Source organism: Pelophylax lessonae, assembly GCF_965119305.1.
Source record: "Pelophylax lessonae genome assembly, chromosome: 1".
NCBI classification, from domain to species: Eukaryota; Metazoa; Chordata; class Amphibia; order Anura; family Ranidae; genus Pelophylax; species Pelophylax lessonae.
Window position 1 is genome coordinate 619,380,231 of NC_138768.1, and position 17,183 is coordinate 619,397,413.

At 42.0% G+C, this 17,183-nt stretch overlaps 1 protein-coding gene across 3 annotated transcripts in view; it reads right to left on the reverse strand.

Moving 5' to 3' along the window:
- The window catches only part of LOC309561575 (bifunctional heparan sulfate N-deacetylase/N-sulfotransferase 4-like), a 565,820-nt gene that overhangs the window by 52,298 nt on the left and 496,339 nt on the right, over positions 1-17,183 (reverse strand). For all 3 annotated transcript variants that reach the window (XR_014225581.1, XR_014225582.1, XM_082265564.1), the window contains exons 9-10: positions 10,486-10,609; positions 7,328-7,502 (exon numbers count right to left, since the gene is read on the reverse strand). Coding sequence is in view for 1 of the 3 variants with exons in the window: in XM_082265564.1 (XP_082121690.1) it covers positions 7,328-7,502; positions 10,486-10,609 (299 nt within the window). In the remaining 2 variants the exon portion in view is untranslated. The remainder of the gene's footprint in view (positions 1-7,327; positions 7,503-10,485; positions 10,610-17,183) is intronic.

A 17,183-nucleotide genomic window follows, 5' to 3' on the forward strand; every position in this document is an offset into this window, starting at 1 on the left:
ATACATACACTTTTTTTGGATCATATTTTCTATTCCGCTATTTAATCAAAAACCTTTGGGGATCAGTTAAATTGGGGGATAGTCTGTGTTGGTACGTGTGAGAGAGATCCACCTTTCCAAGTTGTTGGGGTTCATCTCATACTTCTGAAGGTTTGAGGGTGCTGCCTGTTCCATACCCCCCCTACTCCTCATCTAGCCTTTTAGGGGTACAAACAATAGTAATTGGGGCCTAGTGTGGTTGTGTACGTGCGAGATACATACACTTTTTTTGATCATATTTCCTATTCCGCTATTCAATAAAAACCTTTGAGGATCAATTGAATTGCGGGATAGTCTGTGTCGGTACGTGTGAGAGAGATCCACCTTTCCAAGTTGTTGGGGTTCATCTCATACTTCTGAAGGTTTGAGGGTGCTGCCTGTTCCATACCCCCCCTACTCCTCATCTAGCCTTTTAGGGGTACAAACAATAGTAATTGGGGCCTAGTGTGGTTGTGTACGTGCGAGATACATACACTTTTTTTGATCATATTTCCTATTCCGCTATTCAATAAAAACCTTTGAGGATCAATTGAATTGCGGGATAGTCTGTGTCGGTACGTGTGAGAGAGATCCACCTTTCCAAGTTGTTGGGGTTCATCTCATACTTCTGAAGGTTTGAGGGTGCTGCCTGTTCCATACTCCCCCTACTCCTCATCTAGCCTTTTAGGGGTACAAACAATAGTAATTGGGGCCTAGTGTGGTTGTGTACGTGTGATATACATACACTTTTTTTGGATCATATTTTCTATTCCGCTATTCAATAAAAACCTTTCTAGGGCAAGATCTTAAATTACAGAAATATGAGGAGACCGTCAAATAAGGGCCGTGGCCTGGGTCGTGGTGCTGCTGGTAGAGCTCCTGTTGCAAGGAGAGGACATGGTCGATCTGTGCCAGCTACACGCACAAGTGAAACACCTTCCTCAAGTGTGAGTAGGCGACAGAACCTGCATCAGTATTTGGTAGGGCATCAAACGCCCCTAGAAGTGATGAGGCCAGAACAAGTTGAGGCGATAGTAGATTGGTTTGCTGCTGACAGTGCCTCCAGTTCCTTCACATTGTCTCCCACCCAGTCTACTGCAGAAAGGTCAGAGTTGGCACCTGCAGCCAATGTCCAACCGTCTTTCACCTCACCCCCTTGCAAATCAGGCCAGCAGTCTGAGCCCCAAGCCATACAGCAGTCTCTTATTCTTTTTGAGGACTCTGTCAGCAGGGTTTCCCAGGGCCATCCACCTAGCCCTGCCCCAGAAGTGGAAGAGATTGAGTGCAGCGATGCCCAACCACTTATTTCTCAAGATGAGTACATGCAAGGATCATCGCAGCACGTCTCCGATGATGATGAAACGCAGGTGCCAACTGCTGCGGCGTTCAGCATTGTGGAGACCGACAAGGAGGGCAGGGGTGAAGACTGGGTGGAAGATGATGTGGAGGACGATGAGGTCCTCGACCCCACATGGAATGAACGTCATGCAGGTGACCTGAGTAGTTTGGAGGAAGAGGCGGTGGTCGCACAGAGCCACCAGCACAGCAGAAGAGGGAGCAGGGTGCAGAAGTGGAGCGGCCGTGCCCTAGACACTACGCCCGCTACTGCCCAACGCAGCAAGGGAACGAGCGCACCAAAGTCAGCTCAAAGGAGTTCTCTAGCGTGGAAGTTCTTTAGAAAATGTGCTGATGACAGGACACGAGTGGTTTGCACCCTGTGCAATCAGAGCTTGAAGCGAGGCATGAACCTTCTCAACCTGAGCACAACCTGCATGATCAGGCATCTAAGTGCAAAGCACGAGCTGCAGTGGAGTACACACCTTCAAAACCAAGAAACGTCTCTGGCTCATCCTGCTTCCTCTTCTGCTGCAGTCTCGGCCGCTCCAGCCACATCTGTAGTGATACCGGCACCTGCCACCCCGCAAACAGACGATCTGTCAGCAACACCACCACCTGGGTCACCAACAACCATCTCCACAATGTCCCGTGGAAGCGTTCAGCTTTCCATCTCCCAAACACTTGAGAGGAAGAGGAAGTACCCCCCTACCCACCCGCGATCCCTGGCCCTGAATGCCAGCATTTCAAAATTATTGGCCTTTGAAATGCTGTCATTCCGTCTGGTGGAGACGCACAGTTTTAAAAACCTTATGTCGGTGGCTGTCCCACAGTACGTCGTGCCCAGCCGCCACTACTTTTCCAGGCAAGCCATCCCTTCCCTGCACAACCAAGTGGGGGAAAATATCAGGTGTGCACTGCGCAACGCCATCTGTGCCAAGGTCCACCTAACTACGGATACGTGGACCAGTAAGCACGGTCAGGGGCGTTATATCTCCCTAACGGCACACTGGGTAAATGCAGTGGCGGATGGGCCTGAGGCGGATAGCAATTTGGCGCATGTCCTTCCACCACCGAGGATTGCAGGGCGCTTCAGTTTGCCTCCTGTTCGTAACTCCTCCTACTCCGCTTCCTCATCCTCTACCGCCTCCTCATCCGGACAGCGTAACACCTTCACCACCAACTTCAGCACGGCCAGGGGTAAACGACAGCAGGCAGTTTTACAACTTGCCTGTTTGGGGGACAAACCACACACCGCGCAGGAGTTGTGGAGGAGCATGGAACAGCAGACAAATGAGTGGTTGCTGCCAGCGAGCCTCAAGCCCGGCCTGGTGGTGTGTGATAACGGGCGAAATCTCATAGCAGCTCTGGGCCTAGCCGGTTTGACGCACATCCCTTGCCTGGCGCATGTGCTGAATTTGGTGGTGCAGAGGTTCCTTAAAAACTACCCCGATATGTCAGAGCTGCTGCAGAAAGTGCGGGCCGTTTGTGCGCACTTTCGGCGTTCTCACCCTGCTGCTGCTCGCCTGGCAGCGCTGCAGCGTAACTTCGGCCTTCCCGCTCACCGCCTCATATGTGACGTGCCCACAAGGTGGAACTCCACCTTGCACATGCTGGAAAGACTGTGCGAGCAGCAGCAGGCCATAGTGGAGTTTCAGCTGCAGCACGCACGCGTGAGTCGCTCTGCGGAACAGCACCACTTCACCACCAATAACTGGGCCTCCATGCGAGACCTGTGTGCCTTGTTGCGCTGTTTTGAGTACTCCACCAACATGGCCAGTGGCAATGACGCCGTTCTCAGCTTAACTATCCCACTTCTATGCCTCCTTGAAAAAACAATTCGGGCGATGATGGAAGAGGATGTGGCACAGGATGAGGAGGAGGAGGAGGATGAAGAGGTAACATTTCCAAGGCTTTCAGGGCAGTCATTCGCAAGGGGCTCCGAGGGTGGGTTCCTGCACACGCAAACGCCAGGGACGCAATTGTCCAGCAGGGGCACAGTTCTGGAGGATGAGGAGGATGAGGAGGAGGAGGAGCTGGAGGAGGAGATGGAACCATGTTCACAGCAGGGTGGCACCCAGGCCAGCTCATGGCCATCACTGGTGCGTGGCTGGGGGGATACAGAGGACACGGACGATACACCTCCCACAGAGGACAGCCTTTCGTCGCCTCTGGGCAGCCTGGCACACATGAGCGATTACATGCTGCAGTGTCTCCACAACGACCGCCGAGTTGCCCACATTCTAACTTGTGCTGATTACTGGGTGGCCACGCTGCTGGATCCCCGTTACAAGGACAACGTACCGTCCTTAATTCACTCACTGGAGCGCGATCGCAAGATGCGCGAGTACAAGCGCACGCTGGTAGACGCCATGCTGCTGGCATTCCCATCTGACAGCGGGGCCACAGTGGAAGCACAAGGCAGAGGAGGAGGAGGAGGAGGTCGCCAACGCAACCAGGGCACCGCCAGCACCTCAGAAGGCAGGGTTAGCATGGCCGAAATGTGGAAAAGCTTTGTCAGCACGCCACAACAAACAGCAGCACCAGCAGCTCAGATGGAACGTCTTAGCAGGAGGCAGCATTTTACCAACATGGTGGAGCAGTATGTGTGCACACGCCTACATGTAGTGAATGACGGGTCTGCCCCCTTCAACTTCTGGGTCTCCAAATTGGGCACATGGCCTGAGCTTGCCCTTTACGCCTTGGAGGTGCTGGCGTGCCCTGCAGCCAGTGTATTATCTGAACGGGTATTTAGCACGGCTGGGGGCGTTATAACAGACAAGCGCAGCCGCCTGTCCAGAGACAATGTGGACAAGCTCACGTTCATTAAAATGAACCAGGCATGGATCCCACGGGACTTTTCCGTACCTTATGCAGAATAGCAATGGATACCGACCTTACCCACCCATTGTTCCATTTTTGCTCTTTCTCACTCTTTTGGGGTGTACCCTCATTTAAAATTTTTGAAAAGAAGCAGTGTTGGCTACCTCGTCCTCCTCCTCAGGGCCAGATTAATGTAGGGGCTATTGGAGCTGCAGCTCCAGGCCCCTACCTTTTATATAGGCCCCGGGTTGGCCATATTCACTGTTACCGCTCTTCTGTCACTTGTAAACACAGAAGTCTGGCTTCTATGCTCGCTTCCCCAGGCAGCACCCTCAGAACCTCCCCACACAGCGTGAAGGCCGGACAAGGAGGGACAGTTGGCGATGCATGGATGTGTTTATGGGCTTCAGAGACAGCATCCCATGTTGAATTAGGCATGCATGGCTGCACCCTTCCTCCTCTGGGTGCATGGCAAGGCACGGCCCTTAAGGCCCTTCAAAATCCTCAGCACCAAGCCCATGATGCTGTTAATCCGGCCCTGGTCCTCCTCCACCGCCGCTTCCACCTACACCGCCCATAGGTGTGCGCAGCCTATTGCATTAAGGTGTGCACCCCAAAGTTGAAATACACATGCATGTGTTTGCCAGCAGGGAGAGTAATGTATCGGGGCCATGTACCTGTAGGCAAGGAGAAATAGAGCAGAGCAGGTCCCAGGGAGATCTTTCCCATCTCCTCACTGGCAATGCTATGTGCCCTAGGTGATTAGGGTGTGCCCAGGCACACCCAGCACACCCTGTGCGCACGCCTATGTCACCGCCACATCCACCACCACCTCAACCTCCCTCCTACTCCATATGGGCCTCGTCCTTCAGAGATGAAGAAGAACATTGTTTTATTTTTCTGTTTTTTTTTTGTTGTTTTAAGTTATTTCCCTATCCACATTTGTTTGCAGAGCACTTGCCATGCTCTTAATTACGTTTTGCTGCCATTTGCAGCACTCTAGCCCTTTCCTTTGGTGTTTTAGAGCCATTTTAGTGCCTTAAAGTTCGGGTCCCCATTGACTTCAATGGGGTTCGGTGTCCGGGAAAAGTTCGGTAAAAGTCCGGGACACGGACCCGGACTTTTTTTTAAAGTTCGGCCGAACCCGTCGAACACGGACATCTAGGTGTTCGCTCAACCCTAGTTAAGAACATTGTGGTTTTATTTCCTAAAGGCAAATCAACTGTGTACTACAATTGCACTACAAATGCAGTCACTGTAGATCTGAGGGGAAGATCTGAGATGAGGGGAAGTTCTGCTAATTTCTTTTATCCAATCATGTGTGAGCAAAAATGCTGGTTTTTATTTTCCTTGCATGTCCCCCTCTGATCTACAGCGATTGAACTTCCAAGTGCACTTGCAGTGAACAGTGGATTTGCCTTTAGTAAATAAACCCCATTGTATTCTTTTAAAGCACCCCCCCCATTCCTGTTTAATCCTTGCATATGTTGAGTTACATTGAACTGCATAAATCAACTCAGGTTCAAGGCAACTCATACATTGCTGAACTAGAGGTGGAGCTAATGTTGTGTAATGTTGAAGTACTACAAGGTATATATGGATTGTGCTCTTGCTGGGTACGGTGTACTCCTTATATTGGGATTTTATTTGTAGAGGATATGGAATTATTTTGGAACTTAGTAATACAGACAAGTATTTACAGCCCTTCCCTCCTTGATTGGGTTGGACGCACAAAATTGGGATTGGAATTCCCCTCTCCCCCCTCTCTCTACATTGGATGTGGCTATATTCTGCTGTATCTTCCCCTCTTCGTACATTATTCTCTCCTATTAATATATTGGCAAACGATCAGCCTGGGACAAGTCGAATATCCCCTCTGAAATTGCAAACTAGTTTTTTTCACCTCCTTCTTCGTTTAATACCCCTGAGGAAGCCATACAGACGAAACGTGCTCGAAACAGCTCTGCTTTTAATCATCTACATGGGTACACATACAGTGAGACTATGGAAGACATTGAGCCTTTTTATTGAGGGGGGTGATTCTTTTAAACTGTATGTTTCTGTTCATTTATGTACTATGATGTATGAATTATACTTTTTGAGATGGATTTGAATATTTAATTTTGAAATTCCTTTTTTGATACTAATAAAGAACACAATTTTATAGATTTATGAATTTTTCTATATGCTGAGTGGGGTAGCCAAGCACTGGAAAAGCCCCGTTTCTCTTTTCCTCTGTTTACCATATGCCATATTTGGGATGTGGTGCTTGACATGATTGGCTAGGTCGATATACAGTAATATCATTATCAGATTCAACAGATATTTTCATAGTCATTCAGTTTTAGAGTCATTTTATGACAAAAAAAAACTAAAAATGAATTGTAACAACACATTGCACTGCCCCTCACTGTCCTTACAACAGCATGCATACATTTTAGAGTGTGGACTGGTGTGGAGGAGCCATTAACGTTGTAGTGGCTGCACATCGTTTCAACTCTAGTGTTTCAGTCTCCCACATTTCATATACTACTCATGCTGCTCTCTTTGCAGTAGCTGTAAAAGAACAAATGTTTTCTGCTGCACATTTTAATGTTATTGCTTGACTGCTTTACATTCCTTCCTCTCTCTGCATGCAAGGTGTAAAATAAAATAAAAGCTTTGTACTCTTATGCTTTCATCCCCCATGTTGCTCCTCCTAACTTCAACTTACTCAGTTATTGCAACATAAAGTAACACAAGTATCCAATAAAGCAGAGTGTGATTTCTGAAATTACACTTGGTCTCTGGCTGTGATTCAAGCAAGGCTGCAACAAAGTTTTTAAAGGAAGGATGGGCATGACACGTTCTTTCCTTAAACCAGAAGCTTTTCTATGGAACATTTGTAACATTATTAATGTTATAGGTGTTGCTAAATAGGATGCCTCCAAGTAAATTGTTGGTGTGGGTTTTCAGCTTTAAAAACCCAACATATTTTTATTTATTTTTTTGCAAAGACAACAGTATAGCGGCAATTTGTAAAAAATAAAAATCCACAAAAGTGTTTTAGACCATACAAACTCTACATATTTAAAATATTTAATTTCATTATACTGCAAAATATTTTTAAAAAAAGAAATAAATAAGGAGTGTATTTATCAAGATGCCATACCTGGTACCAAGAGTATGCTCGGTCAGATGGATCAATAAGTATGGTGATAACCTTTGCTTTTGGGAGGAGTGATGCAACTCTTTTGGGTACTTCCTCTGAGTGAAAATAATTTGCACTCTTTTCGAACAGGAAATCTGAGGTGGTGTTAGATGGGTAAGGGAAAAAATCCATATACCTTGAAGACATTAAGAGGAAAATATGCTGTGAGGACTTTAGCAAGTTATATATGCTTCGTTTTAAGATAACACATGCAAGGATAATGAAAGTAAATGATAGTGGCAGTGAAATGGGGAAGAGTGAGAACCTCTCTCAGAATATCATTACTGACTATAACTTTCTGTCCCAGTAGCAACCAATCATTTTGTTTCTTGTCTTGCTGTGAAAAGGACAAGAAATTAGATGAAATCTCCCCAAGGGGGACATGAACAGAATTTGACAGAAGTATTTAATTTTTTTTTCAACTCTAAACAAAACAAAAAACAATTTTAAAAAATGTGGCTAGACATAAGCTGTTGCCCTTTTGCTGCCTAAACCAGTTTTTGCACAAATGTAAATAAGCACATTTTATGTCTGAGGATTACTTAAAGGGTAATTCCACTTTCGTGGGAAAAAAAATTAGCAAAAAAAAGAAAAATAATAGAGCGTATACAATTGTGACACAAGTCATATTGTAATTAAATGTTATTAAAAATTACCTTTCCTTTTCAAACTGCAGCACTGTAATTCTCTGTAAAATGCAATGCAATATATCTGGAGGTGTTCTGTAGATGGTGTACAGTACGCCCCTGGGACATGTAATTTCCTGCTTAATTTAGTACACATTAAACACATCAAACACATGAAATCTCTAAATCCTCTGTAAAACCCTTCGGGTCTGATATAGATTTTAAGGGGAACCCCACGCCAAAATTAAAAAAAATGCATGGGGTCCCTTCCAAAATCCATACCAGACCCTTATCTGAGCATGCAGCCCAAGAAAGGGGGGGGGCAAGCGAGTGCCCCCCCCTCCTGAACCATAACAAGCCACATGCCCTTAACATGGGGGGGGTGCTTTGAGGCAGGGGGGCTGATGAGTCATCGTTGTTAAGGACACAGCAATGGGCTTCATGATAAGCTCATTAACAACACCTATTCTCCACACAGAATTCAAAATGGTTGATCATTTTTTGACCGATCCAAATTTGAATCATTCCGATAATTTGGAATTCATTTTAAAACGAATATTCAAAACAAAATTAAACAAATTTAAAATAAATTTGTTACCATTTCTTTCAGAGATTTGGATACATTTACATTCGGGCTGAAACGAATTGCACATGTCTATATTCAACCAATACAGAAAATAGCCTAATGCTGTATGCTAAGAACATTTGCCCAGAAAGGTAAATAATAGGAGACCCTGTACTGTACACAGGGTTTTTGAGCTGCAGGTTAATTTACTGTTTGGGAGGTTCATTGAACAGTCAAATGAATGGGTGTTTGGCCAATCCTCCAGCTGCAGTGGGAACTGAACCTTTAGCACCAGTTTTACCACCACTGCTACATGTGAATCTCTCTTGCTCAGAAATTCCTGATGTTAGAGAGCTGGCACCTACCAGCAACTTAACAATCAGTGACGCATCCCCACCTGGCTCAATAAGCTATCAGCCAGGGATTCCTGGCTGACAGGTAATGAAGGGCAGGGGCCATGTGAAAAAAAAATGGCATGAGGTCAACCTTAAAATTATTACCAGGCCTTTCAAGTCTGCTATGGATTTCAGGGGGGGGGGGGGATTCTATGAGTTCCCCCTATACTCCATACCATACGTCATTGATTGTATGGAGTCATGTCTATGTTTGATCAAAAACATCCCCTGGGGATCCCACCCCTTTGTTAAATTTAGCAATGGGAACCCAGAGATGTCATTTGGCAGGGGGGAAGTGATGGGATGTGATGTTTCTGTAGACATCTGGTTCTTGACCACATGGCTGAAGGGAGATTTACACTGTGGCACTTTTTCCATTTTTTTAACAACCAAAAAACTTTATTTTTATTGTCAAAAATTATGAGTGTTTTGTTTCTGTTTAAATTGTTTTTGTAAATGTGTAGGGATACTATTTCCTATTCATTCATGGAGGGTACTATTTGGGGGCCCCTTATTAATTGTAAAGGGGGCTTCCACATTCTGTTAAGCCACCTGCCAGAAGACCTTACAACAACATGCCATGGTGATAGATAAGTGGTCTCTGTCCTCCTCAACATGGCAATAATATTCTTTGTCGGGGGTAACCCTTAGCAAACTACCCACCATGGTAAGACATGGCCTGGTCTGGTTCAGGTGGAAGGTGCCCCCCCTTACCCTACCTGCAAGGCTGTATGACTGGATAAGGGTCCAGTATTAATTTCAAGGGGTAACTCATGCTTTTTTTATGTTTATCATTCAGGTTCCCCCTAAAATTCATACAAAAACCCAAGCTAGAAGCTTGGTCAAACAAAATTTGTCTAGCTTTTCGCTGACAAACAATGGATAAACCTGCAGCTTATACACTTTGTACACAATGCAGAGATCCTCTACTATTTCCCCTTCTGTTCTAATGTTCTTATGGCTTTTACATTTACCCTGTGAAAGGCAAAATAAACTGACATTTTACAAAGTATGGGTATTATTTGTGACTTTCTCATAAATGCTGAGACATTTGTGACATTAACAAAAGGTTTATACATAGACTCATAGATAAGTTATTTTATAATGCTCTATAAATGTCTCTACTCACTACCCTGGTTTCTATATGGTGAAAATTGATGTTATTATGACATTCATATAATCATTTTAGTATTTATAGAGTTTTACTGATTTTTTTCTTGAGCACTAGCTTTGGTGTGCTTCTTACTACTGCCTAATGTACCTATGCTAGTTCTGTGATAGTGAAGTACTTGTGAGTGACATGATGATCCCAAAACAAGCATGCCTTCAAGGAGTTATAGAAATTTGCTGCATTTTGATTCTTGTTTTTTAGTTAAATGATACATTCCCTTTACTTTATTCATTAATACTATTCTAAGTGTCTCAGCATTCTAGATCTGTATAGAGTAGCTGGTATTTAGAAAAGGCACGTTGAAACATCTAATAAAAATAAAGTGGTGTGCAATATCTTCATTTCGGTTTAATTCATCTTACCAGTCAATCCCCTTGTGATAGTTGTTTCCATTAAAAAATTGCACTTCCTCAAAAGTCTTTGGATTAGGAAAGTTACTAATGATGTAGGGATGCATTAGTAGAAATAGGTAAAGTGCAGTTGTGCCTACAGAAAAGAAAATGCAGACAGTGAATTGACATAACTAGAAATTAGAACTCTAATATTATTCTCTTTGCCAGAACATTTCTTGATTTTTACCTCTTCAGTGTGATGTATTTTTTAGACTTAAACATTTTTTAAAGTTTTTTTTTTTTGTTACAAAATTCAAAAGGATTATCATTCACTCTCTAAAAGCTGACAGCTCAGCATATCAGGTATATTGTATGGGCTAATATCTGTACAACAAGACGGTTCAACAATGTATATGCTGTTGCCAGGCTTATCACCATGCCATATGCCTTTTAGCATAGGATGAGCATGGTTTTATTACAAAAAAACCTAAGTAATGTGGAAACTGGAGGGCAAAATTCACCCTCAATTAATTCATTTTTCAGCTGGGAGCTGCAAAGTAATGATATGGAGTTGTTTTTATTCCATAGCTCTAGCCCTAATAGTATGGAAGATCTGTTATGACCATAGACACACGCTGTCCTGCTGCCTTCTAACCATTGACAATTCCCTCATGTAGGGACAACAGTGTAATGTTTCCTACAACTTGGGGTGCAGAACTGTGCTGTCCATTGTGTTCTGATATCTATGGAAGTGGAAAGCACACCAAGCTGTGACCCCCCCCCCCCCCCACATACATATACACACATGGCTCTTTTTAACTTATATTTTAAAATATGTTAACTATAATATCAATATATTTAAAGTTAATATATATAATCTAAAAATGTATAGTCATTTGGGCTAGAACCCAAAAACTTCACCATTTTATGCCTGTCACCCTAACCACTACGCTATTGCCTCATGACTACTCGAGCTGGAACTTTCATGTTTGATATGGAGCTAGTTGTCCACACAAGTAACTGTTATGATTGATCCGTTATGACCATAGACACACACGTTTTCAGCATGGCTCCTTATGAAAAGTCAGAATTCTGAGATTACAAGTTTGGACCATGCTAAAATGTATTAAACACAATTCTGAGATTAAAAGTCAGAATTCTGACTTTGAAAGTCAGAATTCTGAGATTAAAAGTCAGAATTCTAACTTTTAATCTCAGAATTCTGACTTTCAAAGTCAGAATTCTGACTTTTATTCTCAGAATTCTGACTTTTAAACTCAGAATTCTGACTTTAAAACTCAGAATTCTGACTTTTAATCTCAGAATTGTGTTTAATACATTTTAGCATGGTCCAAACTTGTAATCTCAGAATTCTGACTTTCAAAGTCAGAATTCTGTAAAAAAAAAAAAAAAAAATTTCAAGCTCAGAAATCTTTGAATTTTTTTTATAATGGCCCCAGGGCTCTTCCATATAATAGAGATCTAGCACAAATCAGCAAAAAAAAATGTTCTTTTTTCTAGCTTGCAGTTGGTGAATATCTCATATGTAATCCCCTATGAATCCCTGCACTAGGCACCAGTCATGTCCCTCTGTGTTGGACTTTTAGGAGAAGGGTTCCTACTTTTTCCTCTCTCTTGTAGGAACTACAAATTGCAGGTAGTTAAAGGAACAGATTTAAGCAGAGCAGAGTCAGGTTTAGGCTAGGTTAACACTTATGTGAATTGGATATTGGTTTCCCCGCATCCAAATCGCATGAATGGAGACTGTGACCAGCTCTTAATGGAGTCGTTTCACACAGTCCTGGGGGGCCACAGTTTGCACTGAACATCTGTGCATCTTTGGCTCCGTTTCAGGTTCGGATTCAGGCAAAAATTGGGACCTGATTTGTACCTGAAACATGAGAAAAGGGACACACCGGACCCCCTGCTGCAAGCCACGGCCGCAGCTAGTGTGAATCTGGCCCTACTCCCATTTATCATGCTTTTAATCAAGGAAAAACCCATATACCTTGGATGCCAGGCAAGGGGACACTTCTTTTTTTGGTAAAGTAGCCAAAAAAGATGGGTTAAAAAGATTAGTCATAGGATCTGAAATCTTCCCAGATGTTTTTCTGTTGCAATCAGTCCCAAATATCCATACAGTGGTGATCTAAAGTTTGGGCACCCCAGGTAAAAATTTGTATTAATGTGCATAAAGAAGCCAAGGAAAGATGGAAAAATCTCCAAAAGGCATCAAATTACAGATTAGACATTCGTATAATATGTCAACAAAGGTTAGATTTTATTTCCATCATTTACACTTTCAAAATAACAGAAAACAATGGTGTCTGCAAAAGTTTGGGCACCCTGCAGAGTTAATATCTTGTACTGCCCCCTTTGGCAAGTATCACAGCTTGTAAACGCTTTTTGTAGCCAGCCAAGAGTCTTTTGATTCTTGTTTGAGGTATCTTTTCCCATTCTTCCTTACAAAAGTCTTCCAGTTCTTTGAGATTTCTGGGCTGTCTGTCATGCACTGCTCTTTTAAAATCTATCCATAGATTTTCAATTATGTTGAGGTCAGGAGATTGTGAAGGCCATGGCAAAACCTTCAGTTTACGCCTCTTGATGTAATCCCCCGTGGATTTTGAGGTGTCTTTAGGATCATTCATTATCCATTTGTAGAAGCCATCCTCTCTTTAACTTCAGCTTTTTCACAGATGGCATCAAGTCACCATCCAAAATTTGCTGAAATTTTATTGAATCCATTTGTCCTTCTACTCGTGAGATGTTCCCTGTGCCACTGGCTTCAATACAACCCCAAAGCATGATTGATCCACCCCATGCTTAACAGTTGGACAGAGGTTCTTTTCATTAAATTCTGTACCCCTTCTTCTCCAAGCATACCTTTGCTCTTTCTGGCCAAAAAGTTCAATTTTAACCTCATCGGTCCACAGAACTTGTTTCCAAAATGCATCAGGCTTGTCTATATGTTCATTTGCAAAGTCAACTATTTTTAGTTTCAGTTTTCTAGACAACTGCTTAGAAGATCCCATGGTGCTGATTGTTGGGGCAAGGTCAGATGAGTCTGGGCATTTAAAACCTTTGAGATTGACATCACCTGGTCTTCCCAGACGATGATTGAGAACAATCCATGACACTGGCAGGTCTCAGCCTTGCAAAGGGGGCAGTGCAAGCTATAAATTCTGCAGGGTGCCCAAACTTTTGCAGACGCCATTTTTTTGTTTTCTGTTATTTTGAAAGTGTAAATTATGGAAATAAAATCGAACTTTTGTTGACATATTATAAGAATGTCTAATCTGTAATTTGATGCCTTTTGGTGATTTTTCCATCTTTCCTTGGCTTCTTTATGCACGTTAATACAAATTTTTACCTGGGGTGCCCAAACTTTCGATCACCACTGTAAGCCTATCATGTGACCAATGGAGATACTGATGTCATGTAAAAAATATTTTGTGTTGATTAATTTTCATTTTTTTGTAAGATTTAATCTGTATTTTTTCAGAAGGAAAATCTGCAGACTCCAAAGCAATTGAGCTGCAGTTAAGCTTTTGTATTGAAAAAGTATAGCAGATACTAAGAAAAAAAGTCAACTGAAGGTGGATTAGTCAACCTTTCCCTGCATCCAAAAAAGGTCAATGTCACAGCCCTGACATTTAAAATTGGCAGCCATTTTCAACCTTTATCCAGAACCACATCCTTACAGCATAACTCCGATGTCAAATATCCTTTAGAATATTTCATGCAGCCAAAGTTGTTTAGCTGAAGTGTGTCAACTTAAAATCCCAGCTTTCTTTATTTCAGGGGTGTAAAGTTTACTAATAAGAGGGTAAAGATTTACACAGATATTCACTTTTTAATTGCATTATCCAGTTACAAATCTGAAAGGTCATTGGAATGATAAATGACTTATGATCCATGCTATTTATAAAATGCTGTTAATGATTTGTTAAGAAGGTCTGAAAAGATATAACATCTTATGGATACAGTGAAACAGGTACATACACTAAAGCAGTGAGTGGATGGGACTCATAAAGGTCTCTGTATTCTGAAAATGATTTCAAGTTTTTTTTCAGTGAAAGAATACTGCCTGATAATTTAATTTTCTTATTTCAGTTATTTTCTGAATTGGCAATTTTAATTTTATTGTTTTACATTTTTAATAAATATTAATTCAAAAAAGATGCTTTTCCGCTGTCTGTATGGCCCTTCTGATAACATGGTGGAAAGCTTGTGCTCCTCTGAGTCTAAAAAATCCCGGATCTTCTCCAGAGACAATTACAAAGAGGATAGACGGTCACCACATGATAGTCTGGACAGTCCAATCCCCACTGGTGACAATGGATGAGCTGACTCAAATCCAAAGCAAAGTGCAAAATAATCAGGCAACAGTGCAGTTTGTAAACAGGCAAAAGTCAAAGCAGGCAATATCCGTGTATTATAATAAATATTTGAATCACAGTACATGCAAGACAAAGAGCAAGGAAAACTCCCCTCCACCCATGTCTGAAAACTTCCTGGACACCACAATAGCCATATAGGATGCCAGATTATGTACACATTGCTAGCTTTCACTCCTACCCCTGGCAGCCATCATACACCATCAAACCACTAGATACAAACACTATACTAGACAGACACTAGATACTGTACCAGTGCAAATGCTCTTTCCCAGAAGAAAAAAAAAAATCTTATAGCATTGACAGTGGCAGGAGAAGAAGAAATGTTACAGCAACAAAACCATCCATGCTTTTAGTAACACTGAACTAAAGATCCAATAGCAAAGTCTTCTACTCTATAGCACAGAGAGAAAAAAACAGCTTGTTTTTGCTAATTACTAGGGATAAGCCTAGGGTTTGGGTTGGAAATTCGACTTGAACTCTTCCTGTTTTGCCAGGTTTATCCTGCTTACCACCCAAACTTCTATCTGCTACTGCAGGTGGAGGTGATTCATTTAGTGACTGTATCATATTCTGAGTAATGTCATTGACCAAATATGATAATGACCAAATTTGGTCAATGACATCAGCCAGCATTACTGACCAGCTTGATGACATTCGGTAGCTGGAGGGTTAGTTGCAATTCATAGTAAGAGTCTATTGGGAGCATGATCATTTTGTGCAGGCTGTCGTGTTTGGTTTGGCAGCTTGCTGTTCATTGTAAATAATGATGTAAATAAAGTAAGTAAGCGTACACACAGTAGACAAAATCCTTTATTTTTAAGAAAAAAAAGATTTATATCCCATAATGTAAATAGGTTCCATACTGTCAAAAAATAATGCGCATGATGTAAATTTGTTATGACAATCCTTTTGCACCAATGCTCCATATCAATGTAAACAAACAAGCTGGGGTGCTGGCTGATGATCATATTTGGTCAATAACATCACCTGGGATCCCCAGCAGGTTTATTTATATTCAGCTGTTGGTCAGGAAGCTATCATTTGTAATTAAATATCTGTAAGAGAGGATCAATATTCATCATAATCAATAGTGGATCTACAGTACATCACTGGATGATATGATTGAGGTTATTATTAATCTGACATTTTATTTCTTGTGAGAAACCGTAACCAGGGATACTATGTATGCCTTTTTCATTCACATAGGGAAGAGGGAAAGATATCTAGGGCCCCCCTTATTTTAAAGGGGTTTCCAGATTCTGATATGTCTCCCCCACAGACTTCCACATCCACCAGTTCAGGGATGTGTGGAGGAGGCCCTTGGTCTCATCAATACAGGGACTAGAGGCTTTTGATAAGAGGATAAAGATCTGGTATGAATCTGGTATGAATCTTGGGGGGACTCCATGCCATTATTTTTCATTTTTTTGTGTGATGTCCCCCCTAAAAAATATCCTGGATAAAGATGTTGCAGGGGTTCTCTGGCTACTTTGTTTATAAACAGAACAAGCCAACCAGGAAATGTATTTAGTAGCAAGTTTTTTTTTTCTAAATGTCACTTTTGTCATTGCACCGAGAACAGTAAAAAGGACAGTAAAAAGCTACAAAATTTGGCTTTCATAGACGTCAGTGGGGTTCAGGCGCTATGTTCTGATTTTGCGGACAGTTTTTTTTGATCAGAGAACATCCAGCGATTTAAACTTTGCTTGGTTCCCTCATCACTACATCTCTACATCCAATCTTGAAATAGAAGCTATGGGGAAGATAATCAAACAATTACAGCCCATATTATAAGAGAATGAAAATGATTTTGGCTATCAGGCAACCATCTAGCCTCAAACATAAACAAATCAGCAGGAAACTTCATTCTTACTAAAGGCAAACTGACTTGAGAATGAAGCCTTGTAATAGTAATCCACATGAATCCATCAAAAAGTGTCACACAAGTGACAACCAGGTGAGTTACATTAGTGAAAACGAAGAAAGCAAACGTATTGGTTTTTAAAGAGACTTTCATTGCCATTCAGGAAAAAAAGGAATATTTTAAAAGTAAGAACAATAATTCTGATGTTGTCTAGTTTATGTGTATATATGCATACACCTCAATCATTTTAGTTGTATTTACATATACACATCTAGAGCTGAGAGGTAGTTCCATACGCAATTCACATTTATTGATAGGGTTACATAATATAAACAAATTACGCACTAGACAGTATTTACAACACAATGTACAGTGTAAAGGGTGGTACACACTAATAAGAAAACCGGGCGAACATTTTCGTCCAAAAAATTTGTGTACGATTTTCGTATAGTGTGAACACAACT